The following is a 26722-nucleotide window of genomic DNA, read 5'->3' on the forward strand; positions in this document are numbered from 1 at the left end:
GGAGAAGTCTTGAGGAAGAGTTAAGTGTACCCAAACACCTCCCCTGAGCAGGAAGAGGACAAGGAAGAAGGTGCTGGAGCAGCTCCAGGGGAACAGCTCAGACATACACCAGTAAATGCCCTGAACCAGGAATGGAGCGAGGAGCCAGAGCCCACAGAGGTGCTGTGCTGCCACATCCCCCTGCTCAGCACACAGCTGAGCATCCATCCTTCCATCCACCACGCCCCACCCCTGCCTCAGCCAAGCTCCTGCCAGGGAGATGCCAAAACAGGCCCCAGAATGCAGCAAACACACAGAACAGGTCAGAGGAGAGCTGAAGGGGTTAACCCAGCCCTGCCCCTACCTCCAGCCATCAATGAACTAATTCTCCCTGGCAGATCCTCAGCAGCACCAAAGGGAACCTGAGACACCTGGGAGGAGCAGGCAGGGCCTCTGCAATGCCACATCAGAGACAGCCTTGGGAACAGCAGCTGGGGCTGGGGACTGACACAGGCAACCAGCCCCAAGAGGGGCACAGCAAACCCAGCTGGCAGCAGCACACACGGGGCAGGTGTGAAATCACCCAGCAGCGACCTACAGAGAGCTTTAGAAGAACCCAGGAAGGATGAGCAGGTGCTTCCACCTCTGGCCTCCCTGCAGGTACCAAACCAGTGCCAAGCAAGGGCTGGTGAGAGGCAGAGCCATTCCAACCACGGCCACGTGAATTTTCATCATTTCTTACTCCTCTAAACCCCTCTACTGCCCAGCTGCCTCTGCACCTCCCATTCCACACACCTGAACCCCCTCCAAGGCCAGAGCTGGTGGGGAGACACAGGCTGGCAGCACCCCCACACCTGTGCCACAGAGCTGAACACACCTCAGAGAACTGAATGCTAACAGTCACTTCCCTTTCCCAGACCTCAAGCATAAAATCCACCTGTGTGCCTCTTTCCTGTTCCCTGTTCGTATATCCAAGAGTTTTATCAGCTCTTTTCTCCATGACTGAGCCTGTGTTTGGCTGCTGCCACCCCAGCACAGATCCTACACCTCTGCTGTCACCAGGGGAGGGTGCAGGGGAGATGGCCTGCATTTATTCTACTTTCTGGGCAGCAGCAATGCAGGACACATGGCTTTTGGAGAGACAAACACACATCCAGCTGTCCCAGTAACCCACAGGGCTGCTGGAATCCTGCAAAGCACCCAGAGCTGTGCTGGCTCCACACACGAGTCCCACAACCAGCAAGTGAAACCAGTTTGTTGGCTGGTTTTGTTAAGCAAATGCAGCTGCAGCTCTGACACAGCCTGGGATAGAAAGAGCCACATCCAGAGCTAGAGGAGGTGCCCACCCCACATCAAGCCTTGGCAGGCTCCAAGGCTGGCTCCACAGAGCACTCCTGGCTCCCTGACTTTCTCAGGGAAGGGCTATTAATACAGAGATTAGAAGGAGAAGCTTTACTCTTCCATAGAAGTAAATAAACCCCAAGATCCTCCTTACAGCCTTCACATGCCAGGAAATTAAAAGCTGCTCTTAATTAGTGTTGCGAGGCCCCTTTTTGCTTTGGGAGAGAGGGACAAGCATGGCCTTGAGCTTCTCCCGGGTGCAGTGGGATCCTGGCTGCCAGTGGGATCCTGATTCCCAGTGGGATCCCGGCTCCCAGGTGCAGTGGGATCCTGGTTCCTGGGGGGATCCCAGCTCCCAGTTGGATCCTGGCTGGCATGGGATCCTGATTCCCAGGGGGATCCCAGCTCCTGGGTGCAGTGGGATCCTGATTCCCTGTGGGATCCTGGCTCCCAATTGGATCCTTGCTGCCAGTGGTATCCCAATTCCCGGTGGGATCCTGACTCCTGGTGGGATCTTGGCTGCCAGGTGCAGTGGGATCCCAGCCCCCCGCAGATCCTGGTTCACAGGCGCAGTGGGATCCTGATTCCTGGTGGGATCTTGGCTCCCAGGTGTGGTGGGATTCCGGCTCCCAGTGGGATCCCAGCTCCTAATGGGATCCTGGCTCCCGGGTGTGGTGGGATCCCAACTCCCAGTGGGATCCTGGCCCTGGGCAGGATCCTGGTTCCCGGTGGGATCCTGGCTCCCAGGTCCAGTGGGATCCCAGCTCCTGGTGGGATCCTGGCTCTGAACACAGCATGGGGATGCTCTCACCCCAGGCCACGGCAGCCAAACAGGAGCAGCTGCTGAAACCTGGCTGGTTTCAAAGGGCCTTGCCATGATGGAGGAGCTGCTGGAACCTGGCTGGTTCCAAAGGGCCTTGCCATGATGCAAACAGCAACAAGCCCAAACAGGGCAGGACCTGCCCTGGACAGAAATGGGCTCCTCTCCCCAGTGTCTCCCACAGCTTCCAGTGCAAGTGGGTATCAGCTCACTGGCAGTGAGAAGAGTGTTTTCTGCACTGGGCTCAGTGCAGCATGGGAGCTGCAGTGAGGAACTGCAGCCCCTGTATGAGAAAAGCCTGGGGCTTCCCTCTTCAGCACCAGCACTGCTAAAAGGCCTGGGGCCACAGCCAGCCCTGGGGTTCCCCCTCTGCACAGCCCACAGCCTCAGACACTTCCAGCCCAGCACTCCCCCGGGAGGTGTCCAGCAGCCTGTCCCTGGGCACAGGGTCAGGCTCATGCTGACACACCAGAGCTCCGAGGTCTCCTCCCTCTGCTCAGACTTGTTCAGGATTTCAGTTCCTACTCAGCTCCACCCTCTTGTCCTCCTACACCAGGTCCAACCAGCTCTGCTCCACCCAGGCTTCCTCCAGCCTCCCTCCCCACACTCCAAACTGGAGCACTCCTCCAAAAGCACACCAAGAGTCTCTGGATCCTTCTGGGTTGTGACCGGCTCTGTTTGCCACCTCCGAGTGCTCCAAATTCCATGGAATGTGTTCATTCCTTCCTGCTGAGTGAGACCCGTACTTCTCAAGTGCTCAGGAGTGGCCTGGATGACGGTGTTGTTATGCAGCTCCAACACAGTGATTTAGCCAGCTGTACCTCCAGAACTCTCACCACCAAAACTGCTCTGCACCCTGCTCCTGCAGAGATCCTGCAGCCACCACTCTCTGCAAGATGGGCACAGCAGAAATCAGCACAGAGCCAGTGTTTTCCACCTCTGGAATTCAGACACCCTCGTGGAAAGCACAAGCAGCTTATCAAGGGGAATTTATCATTTTCCATTAAATCGTGTGGTATCGCCCTGTCAGCAAATCCCTGCAATGGGGCAGCAGATGCTCCCACACAGATTTAATCCATCCCTCCAAACTGCCCAAGCACAGCCACCCTGAGGGGAAATTTAGGCTCAAAACAGGCAAAGTTTCCACAAGGGACAGGTGAAAAAGAAGCAAGAGCAGCCAGAAGAGGACCTGACACTGCAGGATGGAGAGAGGGAGAGGCGAGGAAGGCACAGCAGTGTCACTCAGAAATCCAGGAGATGGGCAGAGCATCCCATGGGATCTGGAGCACAGCACCAGCATAAAGGGCACTGGAAATCCTGCAGAGGAAAACGGTGCCACAGAAAGAGCAGGAGATGCCATGTTTCTGAAACAGGTGAAATAAGGACACAGAAAAGACAGTCTGAAACTCCCAGCTGGTGCTGGGTAAGAAACCCTCAGAAGAGGAACCATTAAACTCAGATAAACCATATAAACTCAGGGATTTTCAAGAGACCTTCCCAAAAGGCACCCTTCCAATCCTTTCACCTCCAAAATCACCTCCACAGGGAATTCTTTCCCTAAAAGCCCTGCCTGAGCCCCTCAAATACAACCTTGCTGCCCAGGGCTGTGCCTGCTCTCTCATTCCCACTTTTCTGACAGATCTTCCCATCCCTGTGTCCTTCAGACCCTCTCCCAGGGAATGGACACGTGCAGCCCCTCCTGTGAAACAAGCACACTGCCCTTTCTCCACCTCATGACAAGCACAAACCCTCCTCCTCCTCCTCCCAGGGTCTCCTTCCCAAAAAAGGCCTTGTTTCCATCAAGGGCTCCTCACCTGGAAATCATCCCCCTGCCCCAGCCAGAGAGCTTTCCCAGCACCATCCTCCAGGGACAGCGTGTGCCTGACCCAGCGCTCCCACCTTCCCTCCTCCTGGTGGAAGGGCAGCTTATTTTCAATTTTCATCACTGTATTCACCTCATACCACACAGATTCCTACTCCTGCCTTAGGTGTCTGTCCCTGCCAACAGGAATATCCTCAAAAAACGCCCTTCCTGCAGTGACCTGTGTGCCTGGGACCAAAGGCACCTTGGCACAGCTCAGGGAACCTTCAGGACACACACTGGGTCACACCTAAGGTGGGTCAAACCTGCTTCCTTGTTCCTGCAGATCTCCTCCTCCTCCTCCTCCTCACGTGCCTCTGGAGCAGCCACAGGGAACCTGGAGGGGCTGGGAAGGGAGGGACAGAGGGGACTCTGCTCTCTCTGCCCAGCATGTCTCCATCCTCTGGCATGCCCACACTCCCTGGCTGCTCTCAGGAGCAGCAGCATTTGGGGCTGCTCTCCTTTCAGGTGTACCTGATGCTCACCTGTGAGGGCACTGAGCTCTGGCTGGGGATGGGAGGACACCCAGCATGGCCACAGAAAGCCCTGGGCAGCTCCAGACAGGGGCTGGGAAGGAAGAGTGTGAGTACAGCCAAGCCAAACTCCCTCCAGGCCTCTCTCAGGAGGGAGTGCAAACACACAGTGGTGTCTCTGCAGACCCTCAGTTTTGGTTGTTTTCTCCTTCCTGAACTACTCCAGCTCTCTCCTGAGCTCGTGCTAACCCACAGCACTGTTATGCCATATGCCAAGTGGTTCTGCAGCTCAGTTAAACTACATTTTGCATGAAGAATGATGTCATTAGCTCTGAACTGAGCCCTCTTTGGTTGCACTCAGTGCTCTCCTGCAAGCAGCAGCAGCGGCTCCCTGTCCCCTCCTCTGGGCCATCATTCACCCTCCAGGCCCCTGCCATGGAATGGGGAATGGTTTGGGGAATGGCTCCACCTTTCACCACCTTTCCCAGACAGATGCAGACACCCTGAAAGCCTTCACCTCCATTATGCAAAGCTGTTGTACACTGGGTCTGGTCACACCCCTTGCTCTCCCCATCCTCTTTACTCCATCTCCTGAGACCAGGGGACCAGCATCTCACTGCTCTGTTCCATTTGTTCCTCTCATAACTCTTTGCCAGGAGGTTCCAGAACGGGAACTGACAGCCCAGAGAGGAGCCCATGAGCCCAGCACAGCCCAGAGAGGGGCCTGTGAGCCCAGGATAACCCAGAGAGGGGCCCGTGAACCCAGCACAGACCAGAGAGGGGCCCGTGAGCCCAGCACAGCCCAGAGAGGAGCCCATGAGCCCAGCACAGGCCAGAGAGGAGCCCGTGAGCCCAGCACAGGCCAGAGAGGAGCCTGTGAGCCCAGGATAACCCAGAGAGGGGCCCGTGAGCCCAGCACAGCCCAGAGAGGGGCCCGTGAGCCCAGTACAGCCCAGAGAGGAACCCGTGAACCCAGGATAACCCAGAGAGGGGCCTGTGAGCCCAGCACAGGCCAGAGAGGAGCCCGTGAGCCCAGTACAGCCCAGAGAGGAACCCGTGAACCCAGGATAACCCAGAGAGGGGCCTGTGAGCCCAGCACAGGCCAGAGAGGAGCCCGTGAGCCCAGTACAGCCCAGAGAGGAACCCGTGAACCCAGGATAACCCAGAGAGGGGCCCGTGAGCCCAGCACAGGCCAGAGAGGGGCCCGTGAGCCCAGGATAACCCAGAGAGGGGCCCGTGAGCCCAGCACAGCCCAGAGAGGGGCCCGTGAGCCCAGCACAGCCCAGAGAGGGGCCCGTGAGCCCAGGATAACCCAGAGAGGGGCCCGTGAGCCCAGGATAACCCAGAGAAGGGCCCGTGAGCCCAGCACAGCCCAGAGAGGAGCCCGTGAGCCCAGCACAGCCCAGAGAGGAGCCCGTGAGCCCAGGATAACCCAGAGAGGGGCCCGTGAGCCCAGCACAGCCCAGAGAGGGGCCCGTGAGCCCAGCACAGCCCAGAGAGGGGCCCGTGAGCCCAGGATAACCCAGAGAGGGGCCTGTGAACCCAGGATAACCCAGAGAGGGGCCCGTGAGCCCAGGATAACCCAGAGAGGAGCCTGTGAGCCCAGGATAACCCAGAGAGGGGCCTGTGAACCCAGGATAACCCAGAGAGGAGCCCGTGAGCCCAGCACAGGCCATGGAAGCAGCTCTGATGCTCCAGGCTGAACAGATGCCACAGCTCTGTGACACAGAAGCTCTTTGGGTGGCTCAGGAGGGCACTGAGGGCACGCACACAGCACCTGCCATCACAGGCTGGATTGCACCCACACAATTATAGACTAAGCAAAAACCCAGTGTAAAATCTGCATTTACAATCCTAAAGATGCTCTTCCAAGCTCACAAACCCCAGTCTGTCCCAGTTCCAGGGGTCCAGTGGAGCAGAAGGCCAGGCTGTGGCTGCTCAGCAGGGTACACAGAGCTGAGAGCACAGGGCCCAGAAGGTTCTGCTCCGTGGGTGTGTCACAATCACCTCCTCTGCAGACAGACTCACAGCCATGCCCAGCCCCAGCCTGCCCACAACACACACATTTTCCAGCAGCCTGGGAAATCTTTCTGCCTAGAGTACAGCAAGATGCTGAGCTACCTGAGAGAAGAGCTCAGAGGCTCTCACTGGTGTCTCCACACCTGAACAGCCTCACACTGAATGCCACAGGCAGCCCAGCTCACCAGGAAGAGACAAGCAGGAAAGAGAAACTGAACCCAAAAACACCACAGCAGCAACTGCTGCTTCCACACAAGAGAACCTGCTCAGGTGTGGATGTTTGTATGTGTTAACAAAACTGAACCAAATCACTCTGGCCTGAATCAAAACTGAGTTTCTGCTTAGTAAGGGTTTATTTTATCTACACTTGATGGCAAAATCCGTAACATGTCAGTACTCAACAAAAACATTGAAAGCTAATGACCCACCTCTCAATTTTTTTAATAAACACACAACTCAGTCAGCATTCCCTGAAGAGCATCTCTCCAAACACAGGGCAGCCAAACACCTCCTCTTTCTGGCACAGGCAGAACTTCAATAACTTTTAAAAATCACACAGTTTCCAAAGGGGATACACAATAAAACTTCCTCTAGAGTATCCCACAGCCCAGTTACTGTCTCCAAGCCTTTTCCTTCCCCAGAGGCAGGCTCAAATTCCCACCTGCAGCATCCCAGGCAGAAAGGGAACACCATGGTTGGATGGTGCTCCAGGACCAACCACGAGAGCTCCCCCGTCCCAGCACCCTGCCCTGCAAAAGCAAACCCTGGGGAGGCAGGAGATGCTGGGCCAAGCTGGCAGCAGGGCAGATCTCCATCCTGAGCCCTGCAGGGCTCACGGTGGCATGGAGCAGCTTATCCTGGTGCTCCTGTGGGCAGAGCTCTGTGCTGGACAGAACAGAAGCTGCAAGTGCAGGCTGCAGCCCCAGATCATGGACTGGGTTGGGATGCAAGGGATCTCAAACACCACTCGGTCCTACTCCCCTTCCATGAGGGAAGTGCGTATGGACAGGTATCCCTGGCCACGGGCAGGGCCACTTCCACTGTCTCAGGCTGCTCCAAGCCCGGTCCCACCTGGCCTTGGACCCTGCCAGGAACGGGGCAGGTACAGCTGCTCTGGGCAGCCTGTGCCAGGGCCTCACCACCCTTCAGGAAATCATTTTTTCCCAATAACGCCTTTAACCCTGCCCTCTGGCAGTGGGAAGCCATTCCCCCCATTCCCCCTTATCCCAAGTGCCCCTCCATCTCTCCTGGAGCCCCTTTGGGCGCTGCAAGGGGCTCTGAGCTCTCCCCAGAGCTTCTCTTCTTGAGGCCAAACACCCCCAGCCTGTCAGCATGGCAGAGATGCTCCAGCATCATAGTTATGATCATAACTACAAAGCAGTTCTATCACTTTTCATTAACTTACCTGACACTTTTTGCAGCTTACTGCCTAGACCAGAGTTTTTTAATTCATGCTATGCTTGGCTTGGCAGTGGCTGTGACTGTCACAGGGCTGATGACCCGGGTAAAGGATCTCCCTGGTGGGCAGGGGACCCCTTTATCCCACTGACCCGGGTAAAGGATCTCCCGGGCGGGCAGGGGATCCCTTTATCCCACTGACCCGGGTAAAGGATCTCCCGGGCGGGCAGGGGATCCCTTTATCCCGCTGACCCGGGTACAGCATCTCCCGGGTGGGCAGGGGGACCCCTTTATCCCGGTGACCCGGGTACAGGATCTCCCGGGCGGGCAGGGGATCCCTTTATCCCGCTGACCCGGGTACAGCATCTCCCGGGTGGGCAGGGGGACCCCTTTATCCCGGTGACCCGGGTACAGGATCTCCCGGGTGGGCAGGGGGACCCCTTTATCCCGGTGACCCGGGTACAGGATCTCCCGGGCGGGCAGGGGACCCCTTTATCCCGATGACCCGGGTACAGGGGACCTCTTTATCCCGCTGGGCGTCAGCCGCGATGCCGCTCGCGGCCGAGGGGCTCCTCCCCGGCCCGGGATGGCCGCACGGAGCCCCGGGGCCCCCGAAGCGCTCGGTGCCGGCCGCGGAGCACGGGAGGGCTCGGCCGGGCCGGGCGGGGCGGCGCAGGCCGGGATAGCGCTCGGGAGCGGCGGGGCCGGCGCGGCGGGGCTCACCTTGGGCAGCTCGCGGAGCTGGTTGGCGTCCAGCAGCAGCTCCTCCAGCGAGCGGCTGTAGCGGTAGATCTCCTCGGGCACGGCCTGCAGCGAGCAGTGCCGCCGGTCCAGCGCCTCCACGTGCCGGTTGCAGCGCCAGAGCGGCGGCATGCAGCGCAGCATCGCGCCGGGCCGCGCCGCCACAGCACGGGCCGGGCCGCCCGGCAGCACCCGGGCCGCGCCGCCACGGGAGCACGGGCCGGGCCTGCGGCAGCGCCCGGATGTGCGGGGGCCGCGCCGCGCCGGGCCGGGCCGGGCCGGGCTGCTCCCGCTGCGGCTGCGGCAGCGCCCCCGCCCCGCTCCGCTCCACTCGGCTCCGCCGCCCTGGCCTGCCGCCGCTCCCGGCCGCTCCCGGGCCGCGCCGCCCTCCGCGGGTGCGCCTGGGAAACGGAGTCCGGGAAACGGGAAATGGAGTGCTGGGAAAGGGAATGCTGGGAAATGGAGTCCGGGAAACGGGAAATGGAGTCCGGGAAAGGGGAAATGGAGTGCTGGGAAAGGGAATGCTGGGAAATAAAGCCTGAGAAATGGGAAATGGAGTCCCGGGAAACGGAATACTGGGAAATGGAGTCCTGCGAAACGGAATGCTGGGAAATGGAGTCCTGGGAAACGGGAAACGGAGAGTCCTGGGAAATGGGAAACAGAGTCCTGAGAAATGGAGTCCTGGGAAATGGAATCCTGGGAAATGTAGTCCCGGGAGACGGGAACTAGAGCCCTGGGAAACGGAGTCGGCTCCGCCCCGCGGCACCGGCGGCGCTGGTGCTGGGAGGGTCCCGGCTCTGGGCACACCAGCTCTGGCTGTGAAAAATTTGTATTTTATGATTGGCTTTTTGCAAATATTAAAATGAATATTATATGTGTTATGTTAGAAAGTTGTGCCGTGTTAATTTTCTTAAGTAGTGTGTTAAATATAGTTTTAGGTTATAACAAAATGTTAAAATAGAAACTATGCTATGTAAGATACTTTTTCAAAGAGAGAACTTGCAGCAAGATAGCAGGCACAGGACAGTTAAATCTTTCAGAAAAAAGGAATTTATTGCTCCCTTATCAGAAGAAATTAACTTCCCGCCTCGGTCAGCCCCGAAGACACCATCAGGATTCAGAGGAAGAAGCTGACACTGCCCAGCCAGAATCCTGTGTTTGAATGGAATTTATGCATCATGGATGAGGTGTATGAATATGCAACAGGCTGTTGCTTTTAAGGGTTAATCCTCTGTTAACGTGGGTCCTTTTTCGGGCTTATTTTGCCCAGAAAGAGGTACCCGGACTGTCCGTAACTCTTTATTTTTATTGTCTTGTATTGTCCTAATACAAATTATTGGATTAGGAATTGTCCAGATTAATATTACTCTTAATTGTATTGCTATTTTTATAACCATTTTATTACTATTAAACTCTTCAAATTTTAGAAACAAGTGACTGGTGTTTTTCACAGAAGAGGAGAATGTGAGGAAGAGGAAGGAGCCCTGGCACACCCGGGCAGGCGAGGAGGAAGTCAGTGCCCCTTTCCCGCTCTGTCCTGCTGCATCTCCCAGACCCCACAGTGGAACCTGGCTGGGTGGGATCCCCCTGCAGGGCCCCCCTGTGACCTCAGCTCATCTCCATGGACACGGCTCAAACACACAGAGCCAGCCAAGAGCCGTGGGACCCGGGAAAACCTGGCTGCAGGGAAGGTCAGTGCCCTAAAACACCACATTTTATACCCCAACTTCGTCCTTTTCCCACGGGGACCGGAGAATTCTCTGACCCTCACACATCCCCTGCACCAACCCCCCGAAATTCCCCAAATCCCTGCAGCCTGGGCTGGGATTTTACTGGATTCATTCTGTTTTTCACCCATCTTCTGGAATTTTGTGGTTTTTTTCCTTAAGAATTTACATGGGTTGTATTAAGAAATGAGAATCTGTAATTACAAATATTCACTGAAACCATCAGACTTGTCAGACTCCAGCTCTAAATCCTGAAAATTCCAGCATTCTACACTGGAATAAATAGTTCAGAAATTCAGCCAATCCTGAAATTAATGCTTAAAAAGTGCTTAAAAAACCTGAATCTCAGTAAATGAATGCTGACAAATATTTTTTTAAAAGAGAGTCTCCTGAAATTGGGATGTGAGATATTGGTTTTGGACAGGAGGTACTGGTTTGGGATGCAGCTGCCTCTTCAAACACTGGAATTAGTGAGGGAGGAACAGGGCAGAATTGCACTTTTCCCTCCAAACTGCAGGAATATCCCAACTCTATACAGCAAAAAAGGGGAAATCTTTAAAAATGTGCATTTTTGTTTCTCTCTTGAGTCAAATCAGGATGGGAAATGCAAATCCAGGAATGGCACCAAAGAGTTTTGGGTCAAACATTTGAGCTGCTGGAGGAACCAGTTGGAAACTCAAGGGCAGGACTGGGGCAAAATCTCTGAGGTCCTGGTTTTTTCCCTCTGTTTCAGTTTTTCACAGTTTGATGGGAATGGGGCAGAATTGCACTTCCTCCAAACTGCAGGAATATCCCAACACTACATGGCAAAAAAAGAGAAATCTTTAAGAATGTGCATTTTTGTTTTTCTCCTGAGGCAACGGGAGAAAATCAGGATGGGAAATGCAAATCCAGGAATGGCACCAAACAGTTTTGGGTCAAACATTTGAGCTGCTGGAGGAGCCAGTTGGAAACTCAAGGGCAGGACTGGGGCAAAAACCCTGAGGTGCCATTTTTTCCCCTCTGTTTCAGTTTTTCACCGTCTGATGGAATATGGCATCCAAAACAAAGAAAAGCAAGGATGAAGAGCCACCCCAAGAAAGCAGCGACACGGAGGACCCCGTCCGGGAGAGGAAGCTGTACCTGCAGGAGGAATGCAGGATCCTCTCCCAACACCTGGACACCTACCTGGGCAGGGCGGAGCAGCTCCTGCAGGGCACCAAACACCTGGAGAAGGAAGCCCGGCACACTGAGGAGCAGAGCCACTCCTACCTGTGCTGCGGAGCGAAGCTCAGCCAGGACCCCCCGGGCATGATCATCACCCTGAGCGACCAGAACCGCCAGGACCTGGTCCAAATCCAGGCGCAGAAGGAGGAGCTGGTGCCGTGCTACGCCGGCAAGGAGCGGGAGGTGCGGAGCGCCCTGGAGGACACGGAGGCCGAGGCCTCGCGCCTGGACACGGAGCTGCGGCAGCTGGAGCCCTACAAGGAGCAGAAGGTGCAGGCGGAGCAGAGGGTGAAGGCGCTGGAGAAGGAGCTGCGGGTGACCAGGATCCGCTGCGCCGAGGAGACCCACGCCGTCAGGAGCAAGTTCCTGCAGGACAAGGCCGAGTGCGAGCAGCAGTTCCACCGCAGGATGCAGCAGCTCACCTGGGGCGCGCAGGAGGTGGCCATGAGGGCTCTGATCCAGCACGTGGAGCAGGTGAAGGCCGAGAACAGGCTCCTGCGCCACGAGCTGATGGGCCTCCTGCAGCACTGCCAGCTCCTCAGGGACACCAGGATCAAGCTGCAGGACCAGCAGGAGCAGCTGCTCCGGGAGAACCGCTGCCTCCAGCTCACACCAGCGCGGCGCCGCAGGGACAGCCTGACCCGCTCGCCCATCAGGGCCAGCCACTGACCCCACACCACCCCAAACCACCCAAACCACCTGGCCCTGACATGCAGGAGCCAGGCAGGGAAGCAACCAAACCCTTCTGGCAGTGGGAGCACTGAGGGCTTGGAGCTCTTGTCACAAGGATCCATCAAATACATTTATGGACCAGATCCATACCGATGTTCTCCTTCTGTCCCAGGGAGGAGGTGGCTGCCCCGGCCCTGGAAGGGCTCAAGGCCAGGCTTGGACGGGGTTTGGAGCAGCCTGGGCTGGTGGGAGGTGTCCCTGCCCATGGCAGTGGGGTGAGATTTTCCAGAATTCCATGAAATTATGGATCTCAGTGCAAATGGCTCCTGTGGGAGCGACCTGTGCCTGCAGCAGCAGCAGCTCTTGGGCTCTGCAGGAGGGAGGTCCCAGGGACCCTCCCCGGGAGCTCTGATGCCATTGGGAACAGGTGGGATGGAGCTGGAGCTCTGCTCCAGGCTCTGGCTGAGCTCCAGGTGGGAATTGTTGGATCAACAGAGGCTTCCCTGCTCACTCCCCACACAACTGCTGGGGAAAAGCCTGGGAATCAGCTCATACAAAAAAAACCCAAAACCCTAAAACAACACCAACGGCTGTAAATTGAGGTGATTTCAGCCACCCCTGGGTTTGGCTGCAGGTGAAAGACTCTGGAGCATGGCATCCCCAAATCCCAGCATCCCCAAATCCCAGCATCCCCAAATCCCAGCATTCCAAAATCCCCGCATCTCAACATCCCAGCATTCCCAAATCTCTGCAACCCCAAATCCCTGCACTCCAAATCCCTGAATCCCAAAATCCCAAAATCCCCAAATCCCAAAATCCAGCTGCTGTAGGCACAGCATCCCAAATCCCAGCATCCCAAAATCCCTGCATCCCAGCATCCCAACATCCCAAAATCCCTGCATCCCAAACCGCAGCTGCTGCAGACACAGCATCCCCACATCCTCATTCCATCCTGCCAGGGGCACAAGCTGGAATCATCAGGCTGGAATATTTCATGTGCTGTGATGGAAAACCCCAGAACTGTGTTTGGCTCAAAATTCCTTCTCTGAAATAACACCTCTGCCAAGAGTTTTTCAGGGAAAACCAGGCCCTGCCAGCTGACAAAGCTTCCAGTAACTTAAAATATTTAAATCCCAGTAATTAAAAACATTTAAAAGATACAGACAAGGTGATTCCACAACTCCTGGGGTCACCCCAGCTGTAATTTGTGTAATTTGAATAGAAGTTGTGTAATTTGAATAGAAGCATGCAATATCATGTGGTGGAAAACTTAGAGTTCAAGGTTTAAAGATTTTAAGTTTTCAGACTTAAATTCCCAGAAGAACTAAAGCTCAGCAGCACAGCTAAGGAATCCTTCTCACGCTTGACAAAAAATCTGCATGGATTTTAAAATCTGCAGTAAATAAGGCAAATTCTAAACATTTCCCTCTCACTATTGCTTGCTCCCACACAGAGCTCCCTGCCCTGCTGAGGGCCAGGATCAGCTGCATCCACAGCTCATGGAAATGTCATTTTGGCTCTGCAATAACTCAGGAATTCCCTTATGGCTGAAATTTTTAACCCCCCAATAACAAAAAAAGACAATTTACAAAACCAATTCAATTTTCCAGCATGTGGTGATGTATTCCCAGATGTGAACTGCTGGCACTGCCACAAACAGCTTAGTGGTTTTATATTGCCATTTAACATTTTGTGGCACGTGAGAGGCTTGAGGTCACTTAAAGAACCACCAGCAAAGGCATCAGCATAAGGAGGTTTAAAATAAAAGCAAAAGCACAACAAGGACTGTGGGCAAAGCTCACTCTGCTGCTCACTCAGTGATTAAAGCACAGAGACAAAAATCTAACACTGGTTGATCTAAAGCTGAGATCACCCCAGCCTGACTCACCCCAGATCTAAACGGTGAATGTGAAAAACGACAATCACTTGTTTTTAAAATCTGAAAAGTGTGATAATAACAAAATGGTTATAAAAATAGCAAAATAATTAGAGCAATAATAATTTGGGCAATTTGGATTAGGATAATATGAGACAATAGAGACAAAGAGTTATGGATGTCCGGGTACCTCTTTCTGGGCAAAATAAGCCCGAAAAAGGGCCCACGTTAACAGAGGATTAACCCTTAAAAGCAACAGCCTGTTGCATATTCATACACCTCATCCATGATGCATAAATTCCATTCAAACACAGGATTCTGTCTGGGCAGTGTCAGCTGCTTCCTCTGAATCCTGACTGCTCTTCAGGGCTGAGTGAGGTGGGAAGAAGTTCATTTCTCCTGATAAGGGAGCAATAAATTCTTTTTCTCTGAAAGATTTTGGTGTCCTGTGGCTGCTATCTCGCTGCGAGTCCTTTCTTTAAAAAAAGTATCTTACATAACATAGTTTCTATTTTAACATTTTGTTATAACTTAAAACTATATTTAACACAGTACTTAAGAGAATTAATACAGCATTACTTTCTAACACAACACATATAATATTCATTTTAATATTTGCGAAAAGCCAACCATAAAATACGCATTTTTCACAGTGACAGATCCCAGGGGAGCACCCCCGGTGTGTTTGCTGCACGCAGTCACACCCCAAACAGAGAGCTGAGGAGCTGGCAGTGATAGTATAGGGATAAAATGTTTCTAAAATCATGGAATATTCAGGGGAGTTAGAAAGGAAGGATAGGCCTGGGAAAATGCTAGGCTGCACCTGTATAATCATTTAATGACTATGATAAATGATATGATTGTTAGATGTGATGATTGTTTGGCAATTGGATGTAATTATTGTTTAATTGTAACAAGAATAATGAGAAATGATGTCGGGGGGGTGGATAGAAATTTTAAAAATCCATACTTGGATGAAATCAATGTATATAATAGAAAAATATAAGTGGCATAATTAATATGTAGTTATATAACGATAAAGATACATAAATATGTCCATCCCTGTAAAAAGGCTCCAGGAGGCGTTTGCAGGTCACAGGAAAGAGGGTGGACTTTGGCCATGGTCCTTTGCCATCCTGGCTGCAATTTGGGCCTGGAGCTCTCTCTGAAAGCTCCACAGTGAAAATGTTCCACTTGGGTTGTTCTTCAGGCAAGAAAAGTGAGTTTCCAAAGCTGTTTGTTAAAGGACGAGCTCATTATCCATCCAGCAGGAATTCCTAGGAGCAGACAGTATTCCTGATAAGCTTGGAGGAGCTCAGAACAGGTGCTGCTCGTTGGAGTCTGATGGCATTTCTGAGATTATAGAGCAGCCCCAGGCTCGGGGAGAGAGGCAGCACCACCAATTTATTGATGAAAAACCCCTGATGGTTCGCTCGGGAAACTCTTTTTCCTTTCAAATCGGGGATTTTCCCTCTTTACCCGCTCATCTCCTGGAGTTGCAGTTCAGGAATTGTCCACTGGAGGGCAGGAACGAGCGCGGGAAATCAGCGGCACTGCGCATGCGCCGCTCCCAGCTGCAGTTCCGGGTGCCAACAGCAGGCGGCAGCACGAGCTGCTGGCGCTGCCCAGCGCCCGCCCCGCCCCATCCCGGCCCCGGGGGCTCTGCAATGGTTTGGGCTGGAGCGACCTTAAAGCCCGTCCGGTGCCAGCCCTGCCATGGGCAGGGACATCTTCCCCTGGGCCAGGCTGCTCCAGGCACCGCCCATCCTGGCCTTGGACACGGCCAGGGATGGGGCAGCCACAGCTTCCCTGGGACAGAAGGAGAACATCGGTATGGATCTGGTCCATAAATGTATTTGATGGGTCCTTGTGACAAGAGCTCCAAACCCTCAGTGCTCCCACTGCCAGAAGGGTTTGGTTGCTTCCTTGCTTGGGTCCTCCAGGTCCCGGACAGGTGGTTTGGGGTCAGTGGCCTGGCCCTGACGGGCGAGCAGGACAGGCTGTCCCGTGCTGGTGTGAGCAGCGCTGCCCGCCGGGCGCGCCGGTTCTCCCGTGCTTACCCCCTGCATTTTTGGGATGTTTTCCCTAAACACCAGAGCCTCCTTTGACATGGCCCCAAACAGAGCTGCTCAGTGATTTGTGCAGCTACCCCTGAAAGCCTGGGGCAGCCAAAGACAGAACCAAAGCTGCTGTAGTCACAGCATACCAAAATCTTTGCATCCCTATATCCTAGCATCCCAAATCCCTGCATCTCAAAATCCTGGCTGGTGTAGGCACAGCATCCCAAAATCCCATCTGTTGTAGACACAGCATCCAAAATCCCAGCATCCCAAAACCCCAGCTGCTGTAGGCACAGCCTCCCCAAACCCTGCATCCCAAAACCCCTGCACCCCCTAATCCCAGCTGCTGCAGGCACAACATCGCCAAACCCCAGGTGCTGTAGGCACAGCATCCCCAAATCCCTACATCCCAAAATCCCAGCTGCTGTAGCACAGCATCCCCAAAATCCCAATATCCCAAAATCCCAGGTACTGTAGGCACAGCATCCCCAAATCCCAATATCCCAAAATCCCAGCTGCTGTACCACATCCCCAAATCCCAATATCCCAAAATCCCAGCTGCTCTAGGCACAGCATCCCCAAATCCCAATATCCCAAAATCCCAGCTGTTTTAGACACGGCGTCCCAGCGTCCCACCATGCCAGCTGAGGACACAGCTGCTGCCTGCGCTCCAGGCTGAGCCGTTCCAGCCCCGGGTGAGTGTCCCAGCTCAGCTCCAGGACATCCCCAGGCCTGGCAGCAACCCCCGGAGGGAGGCCGGGCTCGGAATTCCCGAATTCCCTGGAGATCATCCTCCTTAGATCTGCATTTCTGGAGTACCAGGATCATTTCCTCCAGCTGGGTCCCAGTCCTGTGGGATTCCTGAGCACAGGCTCAGCTCAGTTCTCTGGATCGGGGCTCCCTCCCAGCACCCCCAGTTCCCCCAGTGCCAGCACAGGAGCCCCCAGGGGTGACTCCCCCTCCCCAGGGTCCCCCTTGGCTCCATCCCAACCCCCTGGAGCCCATCCCGGAGGGAAAGGGCCCCTCCTGCCCCCCAGGGAACTGACCCCGGTGTGCCTGAGGGAGCTGGGGCTGGGCAGGGGCACCCACAGCACCTCCTGAGGGCAGCCCTGCTCCCCCGGGTGCCAGCCCTGCTCCCCAGGGTGCCAGTCTAGGCTGAGGAGGTGCCAGTGCAGTGCCAGCCCGGGCTGAGGAGGTGCCAAAATGGGCTGAGGAGGTGCCAGTGTAGTGCCAGCCCTGTGCCAGAGCAGTGCCAGCCCCGTGCCAGGCAGGCCAAGGTGGTGCCAGCCCTGTCACACACACACACACACAAGTGACACCGGTTTTCTCTGCCGTTTTTATCTCAACTCCCCAGACACCAGATCCCTGTGCCCGCCCTGGAATGTCCTGGAATGTCCTTTACACACAGCTACAAAAACCCCGGGAGGCAGAGAGGGCAGGGCAGAACCCCAGGAGCTCGGCCAATTCCTTGGATCAGAGCTGGGCTGATTCCCTGGATCCAAGCTTGGCCAATTCCTTGGAACAGAGCTGGGCTGATTCCCTGGATCCAAGCTTGGCCAATTCCTTGGACAGAGCTGGGCTGATTCCCTGGATCCAAGCTTGGCCAATTCCTGGGATCAGAGCTGGGCCAATTCCCTGGATCCAAGCTTGGCCAATTCCCTGGAACAGAGATGGGCCGATTCCCTGGATCCAAGCTTGGCCAATTCCTTGGAACAGAGATGGGCCGATTCCCTGGATCCAAGCTTGGCCAATTCCTTGGAACAGAGCTGGGCCAATTCCCTGGATCCAAGCTTGGCCAATTCCTGGGATCAGAGCTGGGCCAATTCCCTGGATCCAAGCTTGGCCAATTCCTGGGATCAAAGCTGGGCTGATTCCCTGGATCCAAGCTTGGCCAATTCCTTGGAACAGAGCTGGGCCAATTCCCTGGATCCAAGCTTGGCCAATTCCTGGGATCAGAGCTGGGCCAATTCCCTGGATCCAAGCTTGGCCAATTCCTGGGATCAGAGCTGGGCTGATTCCCTGGATCCAAGCTTGGCCAATTCCCTGGATCTGAGCTCAACCAGGCTCTGGGATCACAGATAAACCAATTCCCAGAGGCCAAGCTCAGCCAAGCCCTGGGAACAGAGTTGGGCCCATTCCCCAGATCAAGGCTCTGGGATCAGAGCTGGGGCTATTCCCAGACCCAGGATCAGAGCTGGGCCTATTCCCAGACCCAGGATCAGAGCCGGGCCTATTCCCAGACCCAGGATCAGAGCTGGGCCTATTCCCAGCCCCAGGATCAGAGCTGGGCCCATCCCCAGACCCAAGCCCATCCCAGCCCCAGGATCAGATCCAGGCCCAGCACCAGCCCCAGGATTGGACCCAGGCCCAGCCCCAGCCCCAGGATCAGGTCCAGTCCCAGCCCCAGGATCAGGTCCAGGCCGATCCCCAGGCCCAGTCCCAGCCCCAGGATCAGGTCCAGGCCTATCCCCAGGCCCATCCCCAGGATCAGGTCCAGTCCCAGCCCCAAGGTCAGGTCCAGGTCCAGTCCCAGCCCCAAGGTCAGGTCCAGGCCCAGCCCCAGGCCCATCCCCAGCCCCGGGGTGCAGTTCATGCCGAGAGGTCGCTGTTGTCGAACCTCTCCTGGTCGTAGACCTCGGCCACCACCTTCCTGCCCGCGAACCAGCGCCCGTTGAGCGCCTGGATGGCCTTGTGAGTCTCTGAGGCCATGGAGAACTCCACAAAGATCTTGACGATGATCTCGGCGTCCTCCTCCTCGCCCTGCTTCTCCTGGTAGATGATGACCCTGTTCACAGCCCCGAACTTGCCGCACTCCTCCGTCACCTCTCCCTCCAGGTCGTCGTCGATGTCCTTGGGATCCACCATGTTCCGCAGCACCATCACCGTGGACTGCAGGGAGGGAGGAGAGGAGGGGGTGAGGGCTGGAGACGCGCACGGGGCACAGCCCAGCACCAAAACCCCAAACCCCAAACCCCACTGCAGGCACTGCAGCCATGATATTTTGTGAAAAATCCTTTTGCTAGAATGAGAAGCTGAGAGGCCTCAGAAATGAAATGTAAACAATAATTATCTGCTGCTGTGGAATGCAACAGGTGCATCTGGGATTGGTCTCAGGTGCAGCTCTGATTGGTCTCGTGTGGTTGTTTTTAATTAATGGCCAATCACAGTCCAGCTGTCTCAGAGTCTCTGGCCAGTCACAAGATTTTATTATCATTCCTTTCCTATTCCTTTCAAGCCTTCTGATGAAATCCTTTCTTCTGTTCATTTAGTATAGTTTTAATGTAATATATATCATAAAATAATAAATCAGCCTTCTGAAAACATGGAGTCAAGATTCTCATCTCTTCCCTCATCCTGGGACCCCTGTGAACACTGGCACACAGGCACCCTCCAGGGGGCTGCTGGCTCAGCCTCTCAGGGATAATCACAGAGTTCCTATTGCTGCCTGGCAACTCAACAAAGGAGGAATGATGAGGAGGACTTGATCCATTAGAAGGCTAATTAATAATAATTAATAATAATTAATAACTTTAATCATGATTAATTAAAATTAATAAAATTAATTTTAAACTTCTAATCAATTATTTTAATTAATTTTTAATTTTATTTTATTTAATCGAAATAATAAAAATTAATAATTACTTTAATAATAATTAATTACTTTATTATACTATGTTACATTCCATGTAAAGTGAATCTGCCAAGCACTCACTCTGCACACAACTGCTCTCTCTGCACTCATCTCCTGACCCTCCCTTGTGACTGTCCAGACAGTCCAGGACACACACACACACACCTGGGGCTGACAGGCCAAGGAAACAAAACACCATCACTCTGGGTAAACAATCCCCACACTGCATTCCACTTTGGCACAACAAATGATAAGAATTGTTTTTCCTTTCTCTGACGTTCAGAGAATGTGAAACTCAGAAATATTCTTGGGAAGATTTGTGCCTTGCTTTTCTCTGTGAAGAGAAATGTGGCAGCAAGTTTCCAGGCCTGTGTGCTGCTGGCCCCTGGATCAGAATTCCCCTGGCTGGGAATGCTGTGGGCCATTTCCTGGGACACTCCTGGAAGCACAACGAGCCTTGGGCACCACTCTCATCTTCCCTGTGCTGCTGCCATCCAGGTATGTCACTGGCACATTTTCTGGAAAAATCCCTTGGCCAGGATTTCTCTCCTGGGAAGCTGAGCAGCCTCAGAGAAAACTGTAAACAATAATTTATCTGATTTGCTTCTCCTGTGTTTTGCTGCTTTGGAATGTGTAGGTGATTGCTTCACTGGTTTCATGTGAATTTTTTTTACTTAATGACCAATCATGGTCAAACTGTGTCAAGACTCTGGGGAGAGTCACGAGATTTCATTGGTGTCTTTCCAGTTTTTTGTCTGTATCTTTTCTGTATTCTTTAGTATAGTTTAGTTTAGTATTCTTTAATAACATAATATCATAAAATAATAAATTATCCTTCTAAGAACATGGAGTCAGATTCACCATTTTCCTCGCCTTTGACAGGGGACCCCGAAAACACCACACGGGTATTGTTGGCTTTTCCTCAACAATTCTGTCACAATTCTCTTTGTGTTCCTTTCCTCCCCTCCCAGTAAAGGATTCCCCAGGTGCCCCCAGCAGGACACACAGGTGGGTGACATGGGTGACACACCTGCACCCAGCCCTTCCATGACTGAGCCCCTCGGGCTCTCAGATCACCTGGCCTGAGCTCCAGGGCCACGTCCAGGTGGCCTCTGGTGCCTTCAAGGACAGGAATCCCACCCCCTCTGGGCAGGCTGCTCTGTGCCCCTGGCCCTGGCACACCTGGGCCATTCCAGGCTCTGCCCCATCCCATTCCAGGCTCCACGTGAACACATTTCCTGTGGCTGCTCCTCACAGCCCAAGCCAAGGGCACTTGTAGGCTCAGAATCCCAAACAGCTTGGGATGGAGCATTATATTAAAAAAGACTTGCAAGTTTTGGTTTTTGGGGGTTTTAAATTTTTTAAACCTTAAATGAGACTATTTAGCTCTGCTCAGCTTTTCCCAAGCCAGGCTGTCCCACGGACTGAGGTGGTTGTGGCTGCTGGGACAGGAGCCCCAAGGTGTGTTTCACTTCAGGCACCCTTGGGAAGAGGAGGGAACCCTCATTCCTTGGGAATGCTGTCAGCATTGTCCCTATCAGCAAATGGGGAAGAAATGCCTTAGGTTCCCTGTCAAAGCTCAGGAAATCTGCCAGGAGACTCCAGCAAAGGAACAAACTGGACATGCCCAGGCAAGATCACCAAGTCCCCTACAACAGCCCCCACAAAAATCCATGAACCCATTGTTCTGTTTAATGTTCTTTTTCTACCCCTCATTCTTGTCCTCCTCCTCACTGCAATTCCCATGAACTTCTGTTTGATCAGCACCTCAGGGGTTCACAGAATCAATTCAGGTGGGAAAAGACCTCCAAGACCATGAGTCCAACCAAGGCCCACCCTGTCACCCAGACCGGGGGCTCCTCTGGGATTCTGCACAGGACTCACCCTCTATGGGATGTAGTGGGGCAGAGGTGAACTTGGTTCTTGGGACAGACTGGCCTGGCCTGTGCCAGCCCCACCCTTCCAGCCCAAAGGCCACCAGGGTTGGATCCAGTGACACCAGAGCTCAGTCAGAGACTCCTCACCAGGGCCTGCTCTGAGCCCTCCAAGGGACTCGGGAAGATCAGGGAATGCCAGGATGGTTTGGCATGGAGGGACCAAGAGCCCATCCTGTCCCACCCCTGCCATGGGCAGGGACACCTCCCACCATCCCAGGGGGCTCCAAGCCCTGCCCAGTCTTGGGATGGGGCAGCCACAGCTTCAGGGTGCCCTAAAAACCCTCATTATTGGGATATTATAGGATATGATTATATGGAATACTGGGAAGGATTCCTTCCCAAAATCCCACCTAACCCTGCCCCCTTGGCAATGGGAAACCATTCCCTTGTCCTGGTACTCCAGGCCCAGGTAAATCAATCCTGAAGAGCGAGGCCAGGTGTTCCCTGAGTCCCCCCAGGTGTTCCCTGAGTCCCCTGAGCTCAGAGGAATCTGCAGGTGCCCCTGAGTGCCCCAAGCTCAGAGGTGCTGTAAGAGAGCTCAGAGGTGCTGTGAGAGAGCTCAAAAATGCTGTGGGACAGCTCAGAGTTGCTGTGGGTGCCTCTTAGCTCAGAGGTGCTGTGGGACAGCTCAGAGGTGCTGTGGGAGAGAGCTCAGAGGTGCTGTGGGAGAGATCAGATGTGCTGTGGGTGAGCTCAGACGTGCTGTGGGTGAGCTCAGAGGTGCTGTGGGTGAGCTCAGAGGTGCTGTGGGAGAGCTCAGAGGTGCTGTAAGAGAGCTCAGAGGTGCTGTGGGTGTTGCTGAGCTCAGAGGTGCTGTGGGAGAGATCAGATGTGCTGTGGGTGAGCTCAGACGTGCTGTGGGTGAGCTCAGAGGTGCTGTGGGTGCCTGTAAGCTCAAAGGTGCTGTGGGAAAGATCAGATATGCTGTGGGACAGCTCAGAGGTGCTGTGGGTGAGCTCAGAGGTGCTGTGGGTGCTCCTGAGCTCAGAGATGCTGTGCATTCTGATTCCATGCACTTCACCCCACACACCCCCGGCTCCCACCACAGAATCCTGCCCTAAGCAGATCAGGGAGCTGCAAACATTCACCCCCAGTGCTAAAAGGAGCCTGTTCTTCACAGGGATAGGGGCCCTTTCCTCTCCTGGCTGCATCTGGAAAGCCTTGAAGAGAGGAGGATGTTCCCTGAGGGCTGGGAATCATGGAATCATGGAATGGTTTGGGCTGTAGGGACCTTAGAGCCCATGCAGTTCCACACCTTCCACTAGACCAGGTTGCTCCAAATCCCATCCAGCCTGACCTTGGACACTTCCAGGGATGGGGTGGATCCACAAATTCTCTGGGCAGCCTCTGCCAGGGCCTCCCCACCCTCACAGGGAAGGATTCCTTCCAGAATTCTGCAAAGCCGCTTATTTTGTGTTTAGGACACACGGCTGAAAGAAATGTCCTTGCAGAAGACCCCAAAAGGCCTCAGCACTGGGGCATCAGCACCACCAGCTCTCGCTGCCCCCAAGGAATTCCACCCCTTCCCAGGACAGTTCCCCTCCTCTTTGCCAGACCCAGGCAATCCCACAAGGGTTTGGCCAGGACGGGACCTTAAAGCTCCTCCAGCTGCACCCCGTGCCTCAGGCAGGCAGGGAACCTCCCGGCAGCCCCGTCCCACCTTGTGCTTCATGGTGACCGAGTCCCAGGACATGTCGATGCTCTTGATGGGCCCGAAGGGGGCGAAGGCCTGGCGGATGGTGTCCTCCCCCAGCTCGTAGTATGTGAAAAACGCCAATCACTCGTTTTTAAAACTTTAAAAGTAATAAAATGGCTATAAAATGAGTAATATAATTAGAGTAATAATAATTTGGAAAATTTGGATTAGGATAATATGAGACAATAGAGACAAAGAGTTATGGATGTCCGGGTACCTCTTTCTGGGCAAAATAAGCCCGAAAAAGGGCCCACGTTAACAGAGGATTAACCCTTAAAAGCAACAGCCTGTTGCATATTCATGCACCTCATCCATGATGCATAAATTCCATTCAAACATAGGATTCTGTCTGGGCAGTGTCAGCTTCTTCCTCTGAATCCTGACACAGCATCCTGCCCAAGCAAGGAGGGAAGAAGTTCGTTTCTCCTGATAATGGAGCAATAAATTCTTTTTCTCTGAAAGATTCAGGTGTCCTGTGGTTGCTATCTCAGTGCGAGTCTTTTCTTTAGAAAAAAAAGTATCTTACACAGCACAGTTTCTATTTTAACATTTTGTTATAACCTAGAACTATATTTAACACAGTACTTAAGAGAATTAATACAGCATTACTTTCTAACACAACACATATAATATTCATTTTAATATTTGCGAAAAGCCAATCATAAAATACGCATTTTTCACAATCCTCACTCTTTTTCTTTGTAAATCATTTGGCTTGAGCAATATTCCTTGTCTACTTGCATCTTCTGGACTATGCTGGCAAAATAAAACAGGGGACTACACAAGGAAGAAATATCAAAACAGTTGTAACACATAAAATGAAAAATCTTAATTTCTTCTAATACATTACCCCACCAACTAGGTTTTAACATTGTTTTCTAATTTTTGTACTGGTACCTGGGTTATTATATGTATTTTTTTTCCTTTGATTTCTTTTGCTTTTTCTAGAATGACTTTTCTGTGGTCATCAACTTTCAACAATCTGATATATTAAACTTTCCACAAACACTCCCTTCTTTAGCCAATAAATAGTCCAAAGCCAACCTATTCTGATACACTACAGGTTTTGTTTGGCTTTGCTGACTTGATAATAACTCTAATGCCTGGGTGGCTTTACTTGCTATCAATTCTATAACTGCTTGGAGTCTTGTAATACGACTCAATAGATAATTTGGGGTCAATACAGAGTTAAATTGCTGTGCTGGTTTTACCTTTTTGTTTACTATTTGTTTTTTTACCGAATCCTGAACTGTATTTAAGATTAAATGTAAAACAAATCCATTTCTCTCCTTTTGGACATTCAATTCCAAATCTATTACCACTTTTTCCTAAGTTTCTTGCAATCCAATAATTTTCTCTGTTTTGTATACAGGTTCTTAATTTGGATGGGTTATAACCGTGGCTGTTGACATAGGTGTGTGTAATTAAAGAGGAACTTTGGTTTCTTTCCACGTGATGCTTTCTGTAGCAGTTGTGACACGATCTTGCTGGTATCCCGAAAGGGAAAAGAGAACAAATGAGTGCCAGAAACAGGAATAACAGAGGTCCAGTATGGCTTATACTCCCATCTCCCAGGCCTGTGAGGTTGCAACCCACAGCAGGTGTATTTGATCTTCTCGGTGCCAAAATACAGAGGCCAATCTGGTCTTGCCCTCTATTTCCTTGTCACTTACTCTTAGCTAATTTCCAGGCAAATCATTTTTGACACCATTTAACTGTGGTTTCCCACCGTTCCTCAGGTATCTCTCATTCAACAGGCGCTAATAATTCCCATCTACAAAACAAAATTATTACTTTAACACTTCTTGCAACAAGAGCATAAATTTTGTGAAGTACAATGCTAATTATTCTCACAATTCAAGCATTTACTTATAACTCAGCTAGCATCAAAGTTTACAGCATGGTACTGATGGAAATGGTAATTCCCCTTCTCTCCTGTACAATTCTCAGGCTAAGGTCGGAACACAAAAACAGTCTTGATCCTTCTATCTGGAGTATTCCTCCCCCAAGGAGATGTTTTATTCAGGCCGTGCTTGAAACCAGTGATATAAGAGTTGTCTTATTTCTTAATTCAGTGTTATTCTTTGTACATTTCTTGGATCATTTGGGTTTTCCTAAACCATTACCACTCAGCCCCCATTGGAAAGTCAGTTCGGTATCACCCGGTTTAAATGCGATAGTCTATTCCTCAGGTTTCTTCACAAGTCCTTTGATTCTGCTGGCATGAATTCACCCTCTTTCCATGATTCTGATTGTTGCTTCAGTAGTACCTGGAAGGGACTTCTTAATTGCATAGTAATAAAAGAAAGACAATACTGCATTAACTTCTAGCATTTGCTTTTCTTCCAAACTTTCTGGGTTTAGCTAAAAGCTTTCTCCACAGCAGCCTCTTCTTTTTGTACCCAGCTGTGCTAATAGCTGCAGAGGCAAATTCTTCTTTCTGTGAGTTACAGTTAGTTAAATAAGAAAGGCCAGGCTAATTTTAACATGTGATGAATCACAACTATGTCTTTTTACTTTTTGGGCACTATTTAACTGTTTTAGTCTTACAGACCCACTTTTCAGAACAAATGCCTCCTCTTTTTAACAGCAAACAAAACGGAAAAAAACCCCCTTACTTTAAAAAATAAACCACTTTGGGAGGTTTGGAGAGTCAGCAATCTCTGCTTTGATTTTATCTTTTAGTGCTAGCCCCCCTCCCCTCTTTTCACAGCCTTGCTGTCAATGCTGTTCTTCCCCTGGTGCTGCGACTTCGCTGCAGGGCCGGAGCAGGGGAGAGCAGCCAGGGCCATGGGGACCCTGGGGGCAGCCTTGGGTCCCTTTTGCCCTCTCTCTCTCTCTTCTCTCTCTTTCTCTTTCCTTCTCTCTCTTCTTCTCTCTCTCTCTTTCCATCTCTCTCTCTTCTCTCTCTCTCTTCTCTCTCTTTCTCTTTCCTTCTCTCTCTCTTCTCTCTCTCTCTCTCTCTTCTCTCTCTTTCTCTTTCCTTCTCTCTCTCTTCTTCTCTCTCTTTCTCTTTCCTTCTCTCTCTAGTCCCACTTACCGGGGCCGACGCTGCCATCCTGGACTCAGGACCCCGGCAGTCTGGGAGCCCCCTGGCAGTTCCGCCACGGAGCCAGCCCGCTCCTGCCCGGCAAACCCGTGTGTCCCCTGCTGCCAGCACCACCACCGGGTCACCTCCATGGATCGGTGCCTGCCGCAGCCTCCGAGACCCCGCCGCTCGTAGGGAGCGGGCAGACACTTCCCAACCTTGACAACCCCAAACTTGGCGTCCCCAGGTGCTCCTGA

The 26722-nt window shown here is 52.8% G+C and overlaps 3 protein-coding genes and 1 long non-coding RNA gene across 23 annotated transcripts in view; 2 read left to right on the plus strand and 2 right to left on the minus strand.

The window, feature by feature from the left end:
- SCRIB (scribble planar cell polarity protein) overlaps nt 1–9016 on the minus strand; it is a 137402-nt gene extending 128386 nt beyond the window's left edge. For all 19 annotated transcript variants that reach the window (XM_071418128.1, XM_071418140.1, XM_071418139.1 and 16 more), the window contains exon 1: nt 8615–9016. In XM_071418128.1, the coding sequence (XP_071274229.1) occupies nt 8615–8776 (162 nt within the window). In that variant the 5' untranslated portion in view covers nt 8777–9016. The remainder of the gene's footprint in view (nt 1–8614) is intronic.
- Nucleotides 9017–9161: 145 nt separating this feature from the next.
- Nucleotides 9162–14274, plus strand: CCDC166 (coiled-coil domain containing 166). Of its 2 annotated transcripts, none has more exons than XM_071418155.1 (3): nt 9162–9819; nt 10060–10323; nt 11371–14274. In XM_071418155.1, exon 3 carries the CDS (start codon nt 11392–11394, stop codon nt 12232–12234), a length of 843 nt encoding a protein of 280 aa, XP_071274256.1. In that variant the 5' UTR covers nt 9162–9819; nt 10060–10323; nt 11371–11391; the 3' UTR covers nt 12235–14274. The 2 variants fall into 2 exon arrangements, with proteins under 2 accessions (XP_071274256.1, XP_071274255.1); XM_071418154.1 differs by having other exon boundaries at nt 10086–10323.
- A 3221-nt stretch (nt 14275–17495) lies between these two features.
- Nucleotides 17496–19088, minus strand: LOC139585396 (poly(U)-binding-splicing factor PUF60-like). Its single transcript, XM_071418156.1, has 2 exons — nt 18719–19088; nt 17496–18628 (listed from the first exon to the last, which is right to left on the minus strand). The coding sequence occupies exon 1, from the start codon at nt 19051–19053 to the stop codon at nt 18763–18765; it is 291 nt and encodes a 96-aa protein (XP_071274257.1). The 5' UTR covers nt 19054–19088; the 3' UTR covers nt 17496–18628; nt 18719–18762.
- Nucleotides 18593–20648, plus strand: LOC139585397 (uncharacterized). Its single transcript, XR_011677067.1, has 2 exons — nt 18593–18664; nt 18695–20648. It is a non-coding gene; the product is annotated as an uncharacterized lncRNA (long non-coding RNA).
- The last annotated feature ends 6074 nt before the right edge of the window (nt 20649–26722 follow it).

The sequence above is a fragment of the Agelaius tricolor genome, unplaced genomic scaffold (assembly GCF_023055355.1).
Source record: "Agelaius tricolor isolate 1412-34295 unplaced genomic scaffold, bAgeTri1.0.p SCAF_78, whole genome shotgun sequence".
NCBI lineage: Eukaryota > Metazoa > Chordata > Aves > Passeriformes > Icteridae > Agelaius > Agelaius tricolor.

Excerpts from the sequence above, each read along its gene's own strand:
- CCDC166 (XM_071418155.1), top strand. The coding sequence starts at position 11,392 with ATGGCATCCAAAACAAAGAAAAGCAAGGATGAAGAGCCACCCCAAGAA.
- LOC139585396 (XM_071418156.1), bottom strand. The coding sequence starts at position 19,053 with ATGGTGCTGCGGAACATGGTGGATCCCAAGGACATCGACGACGACCTG.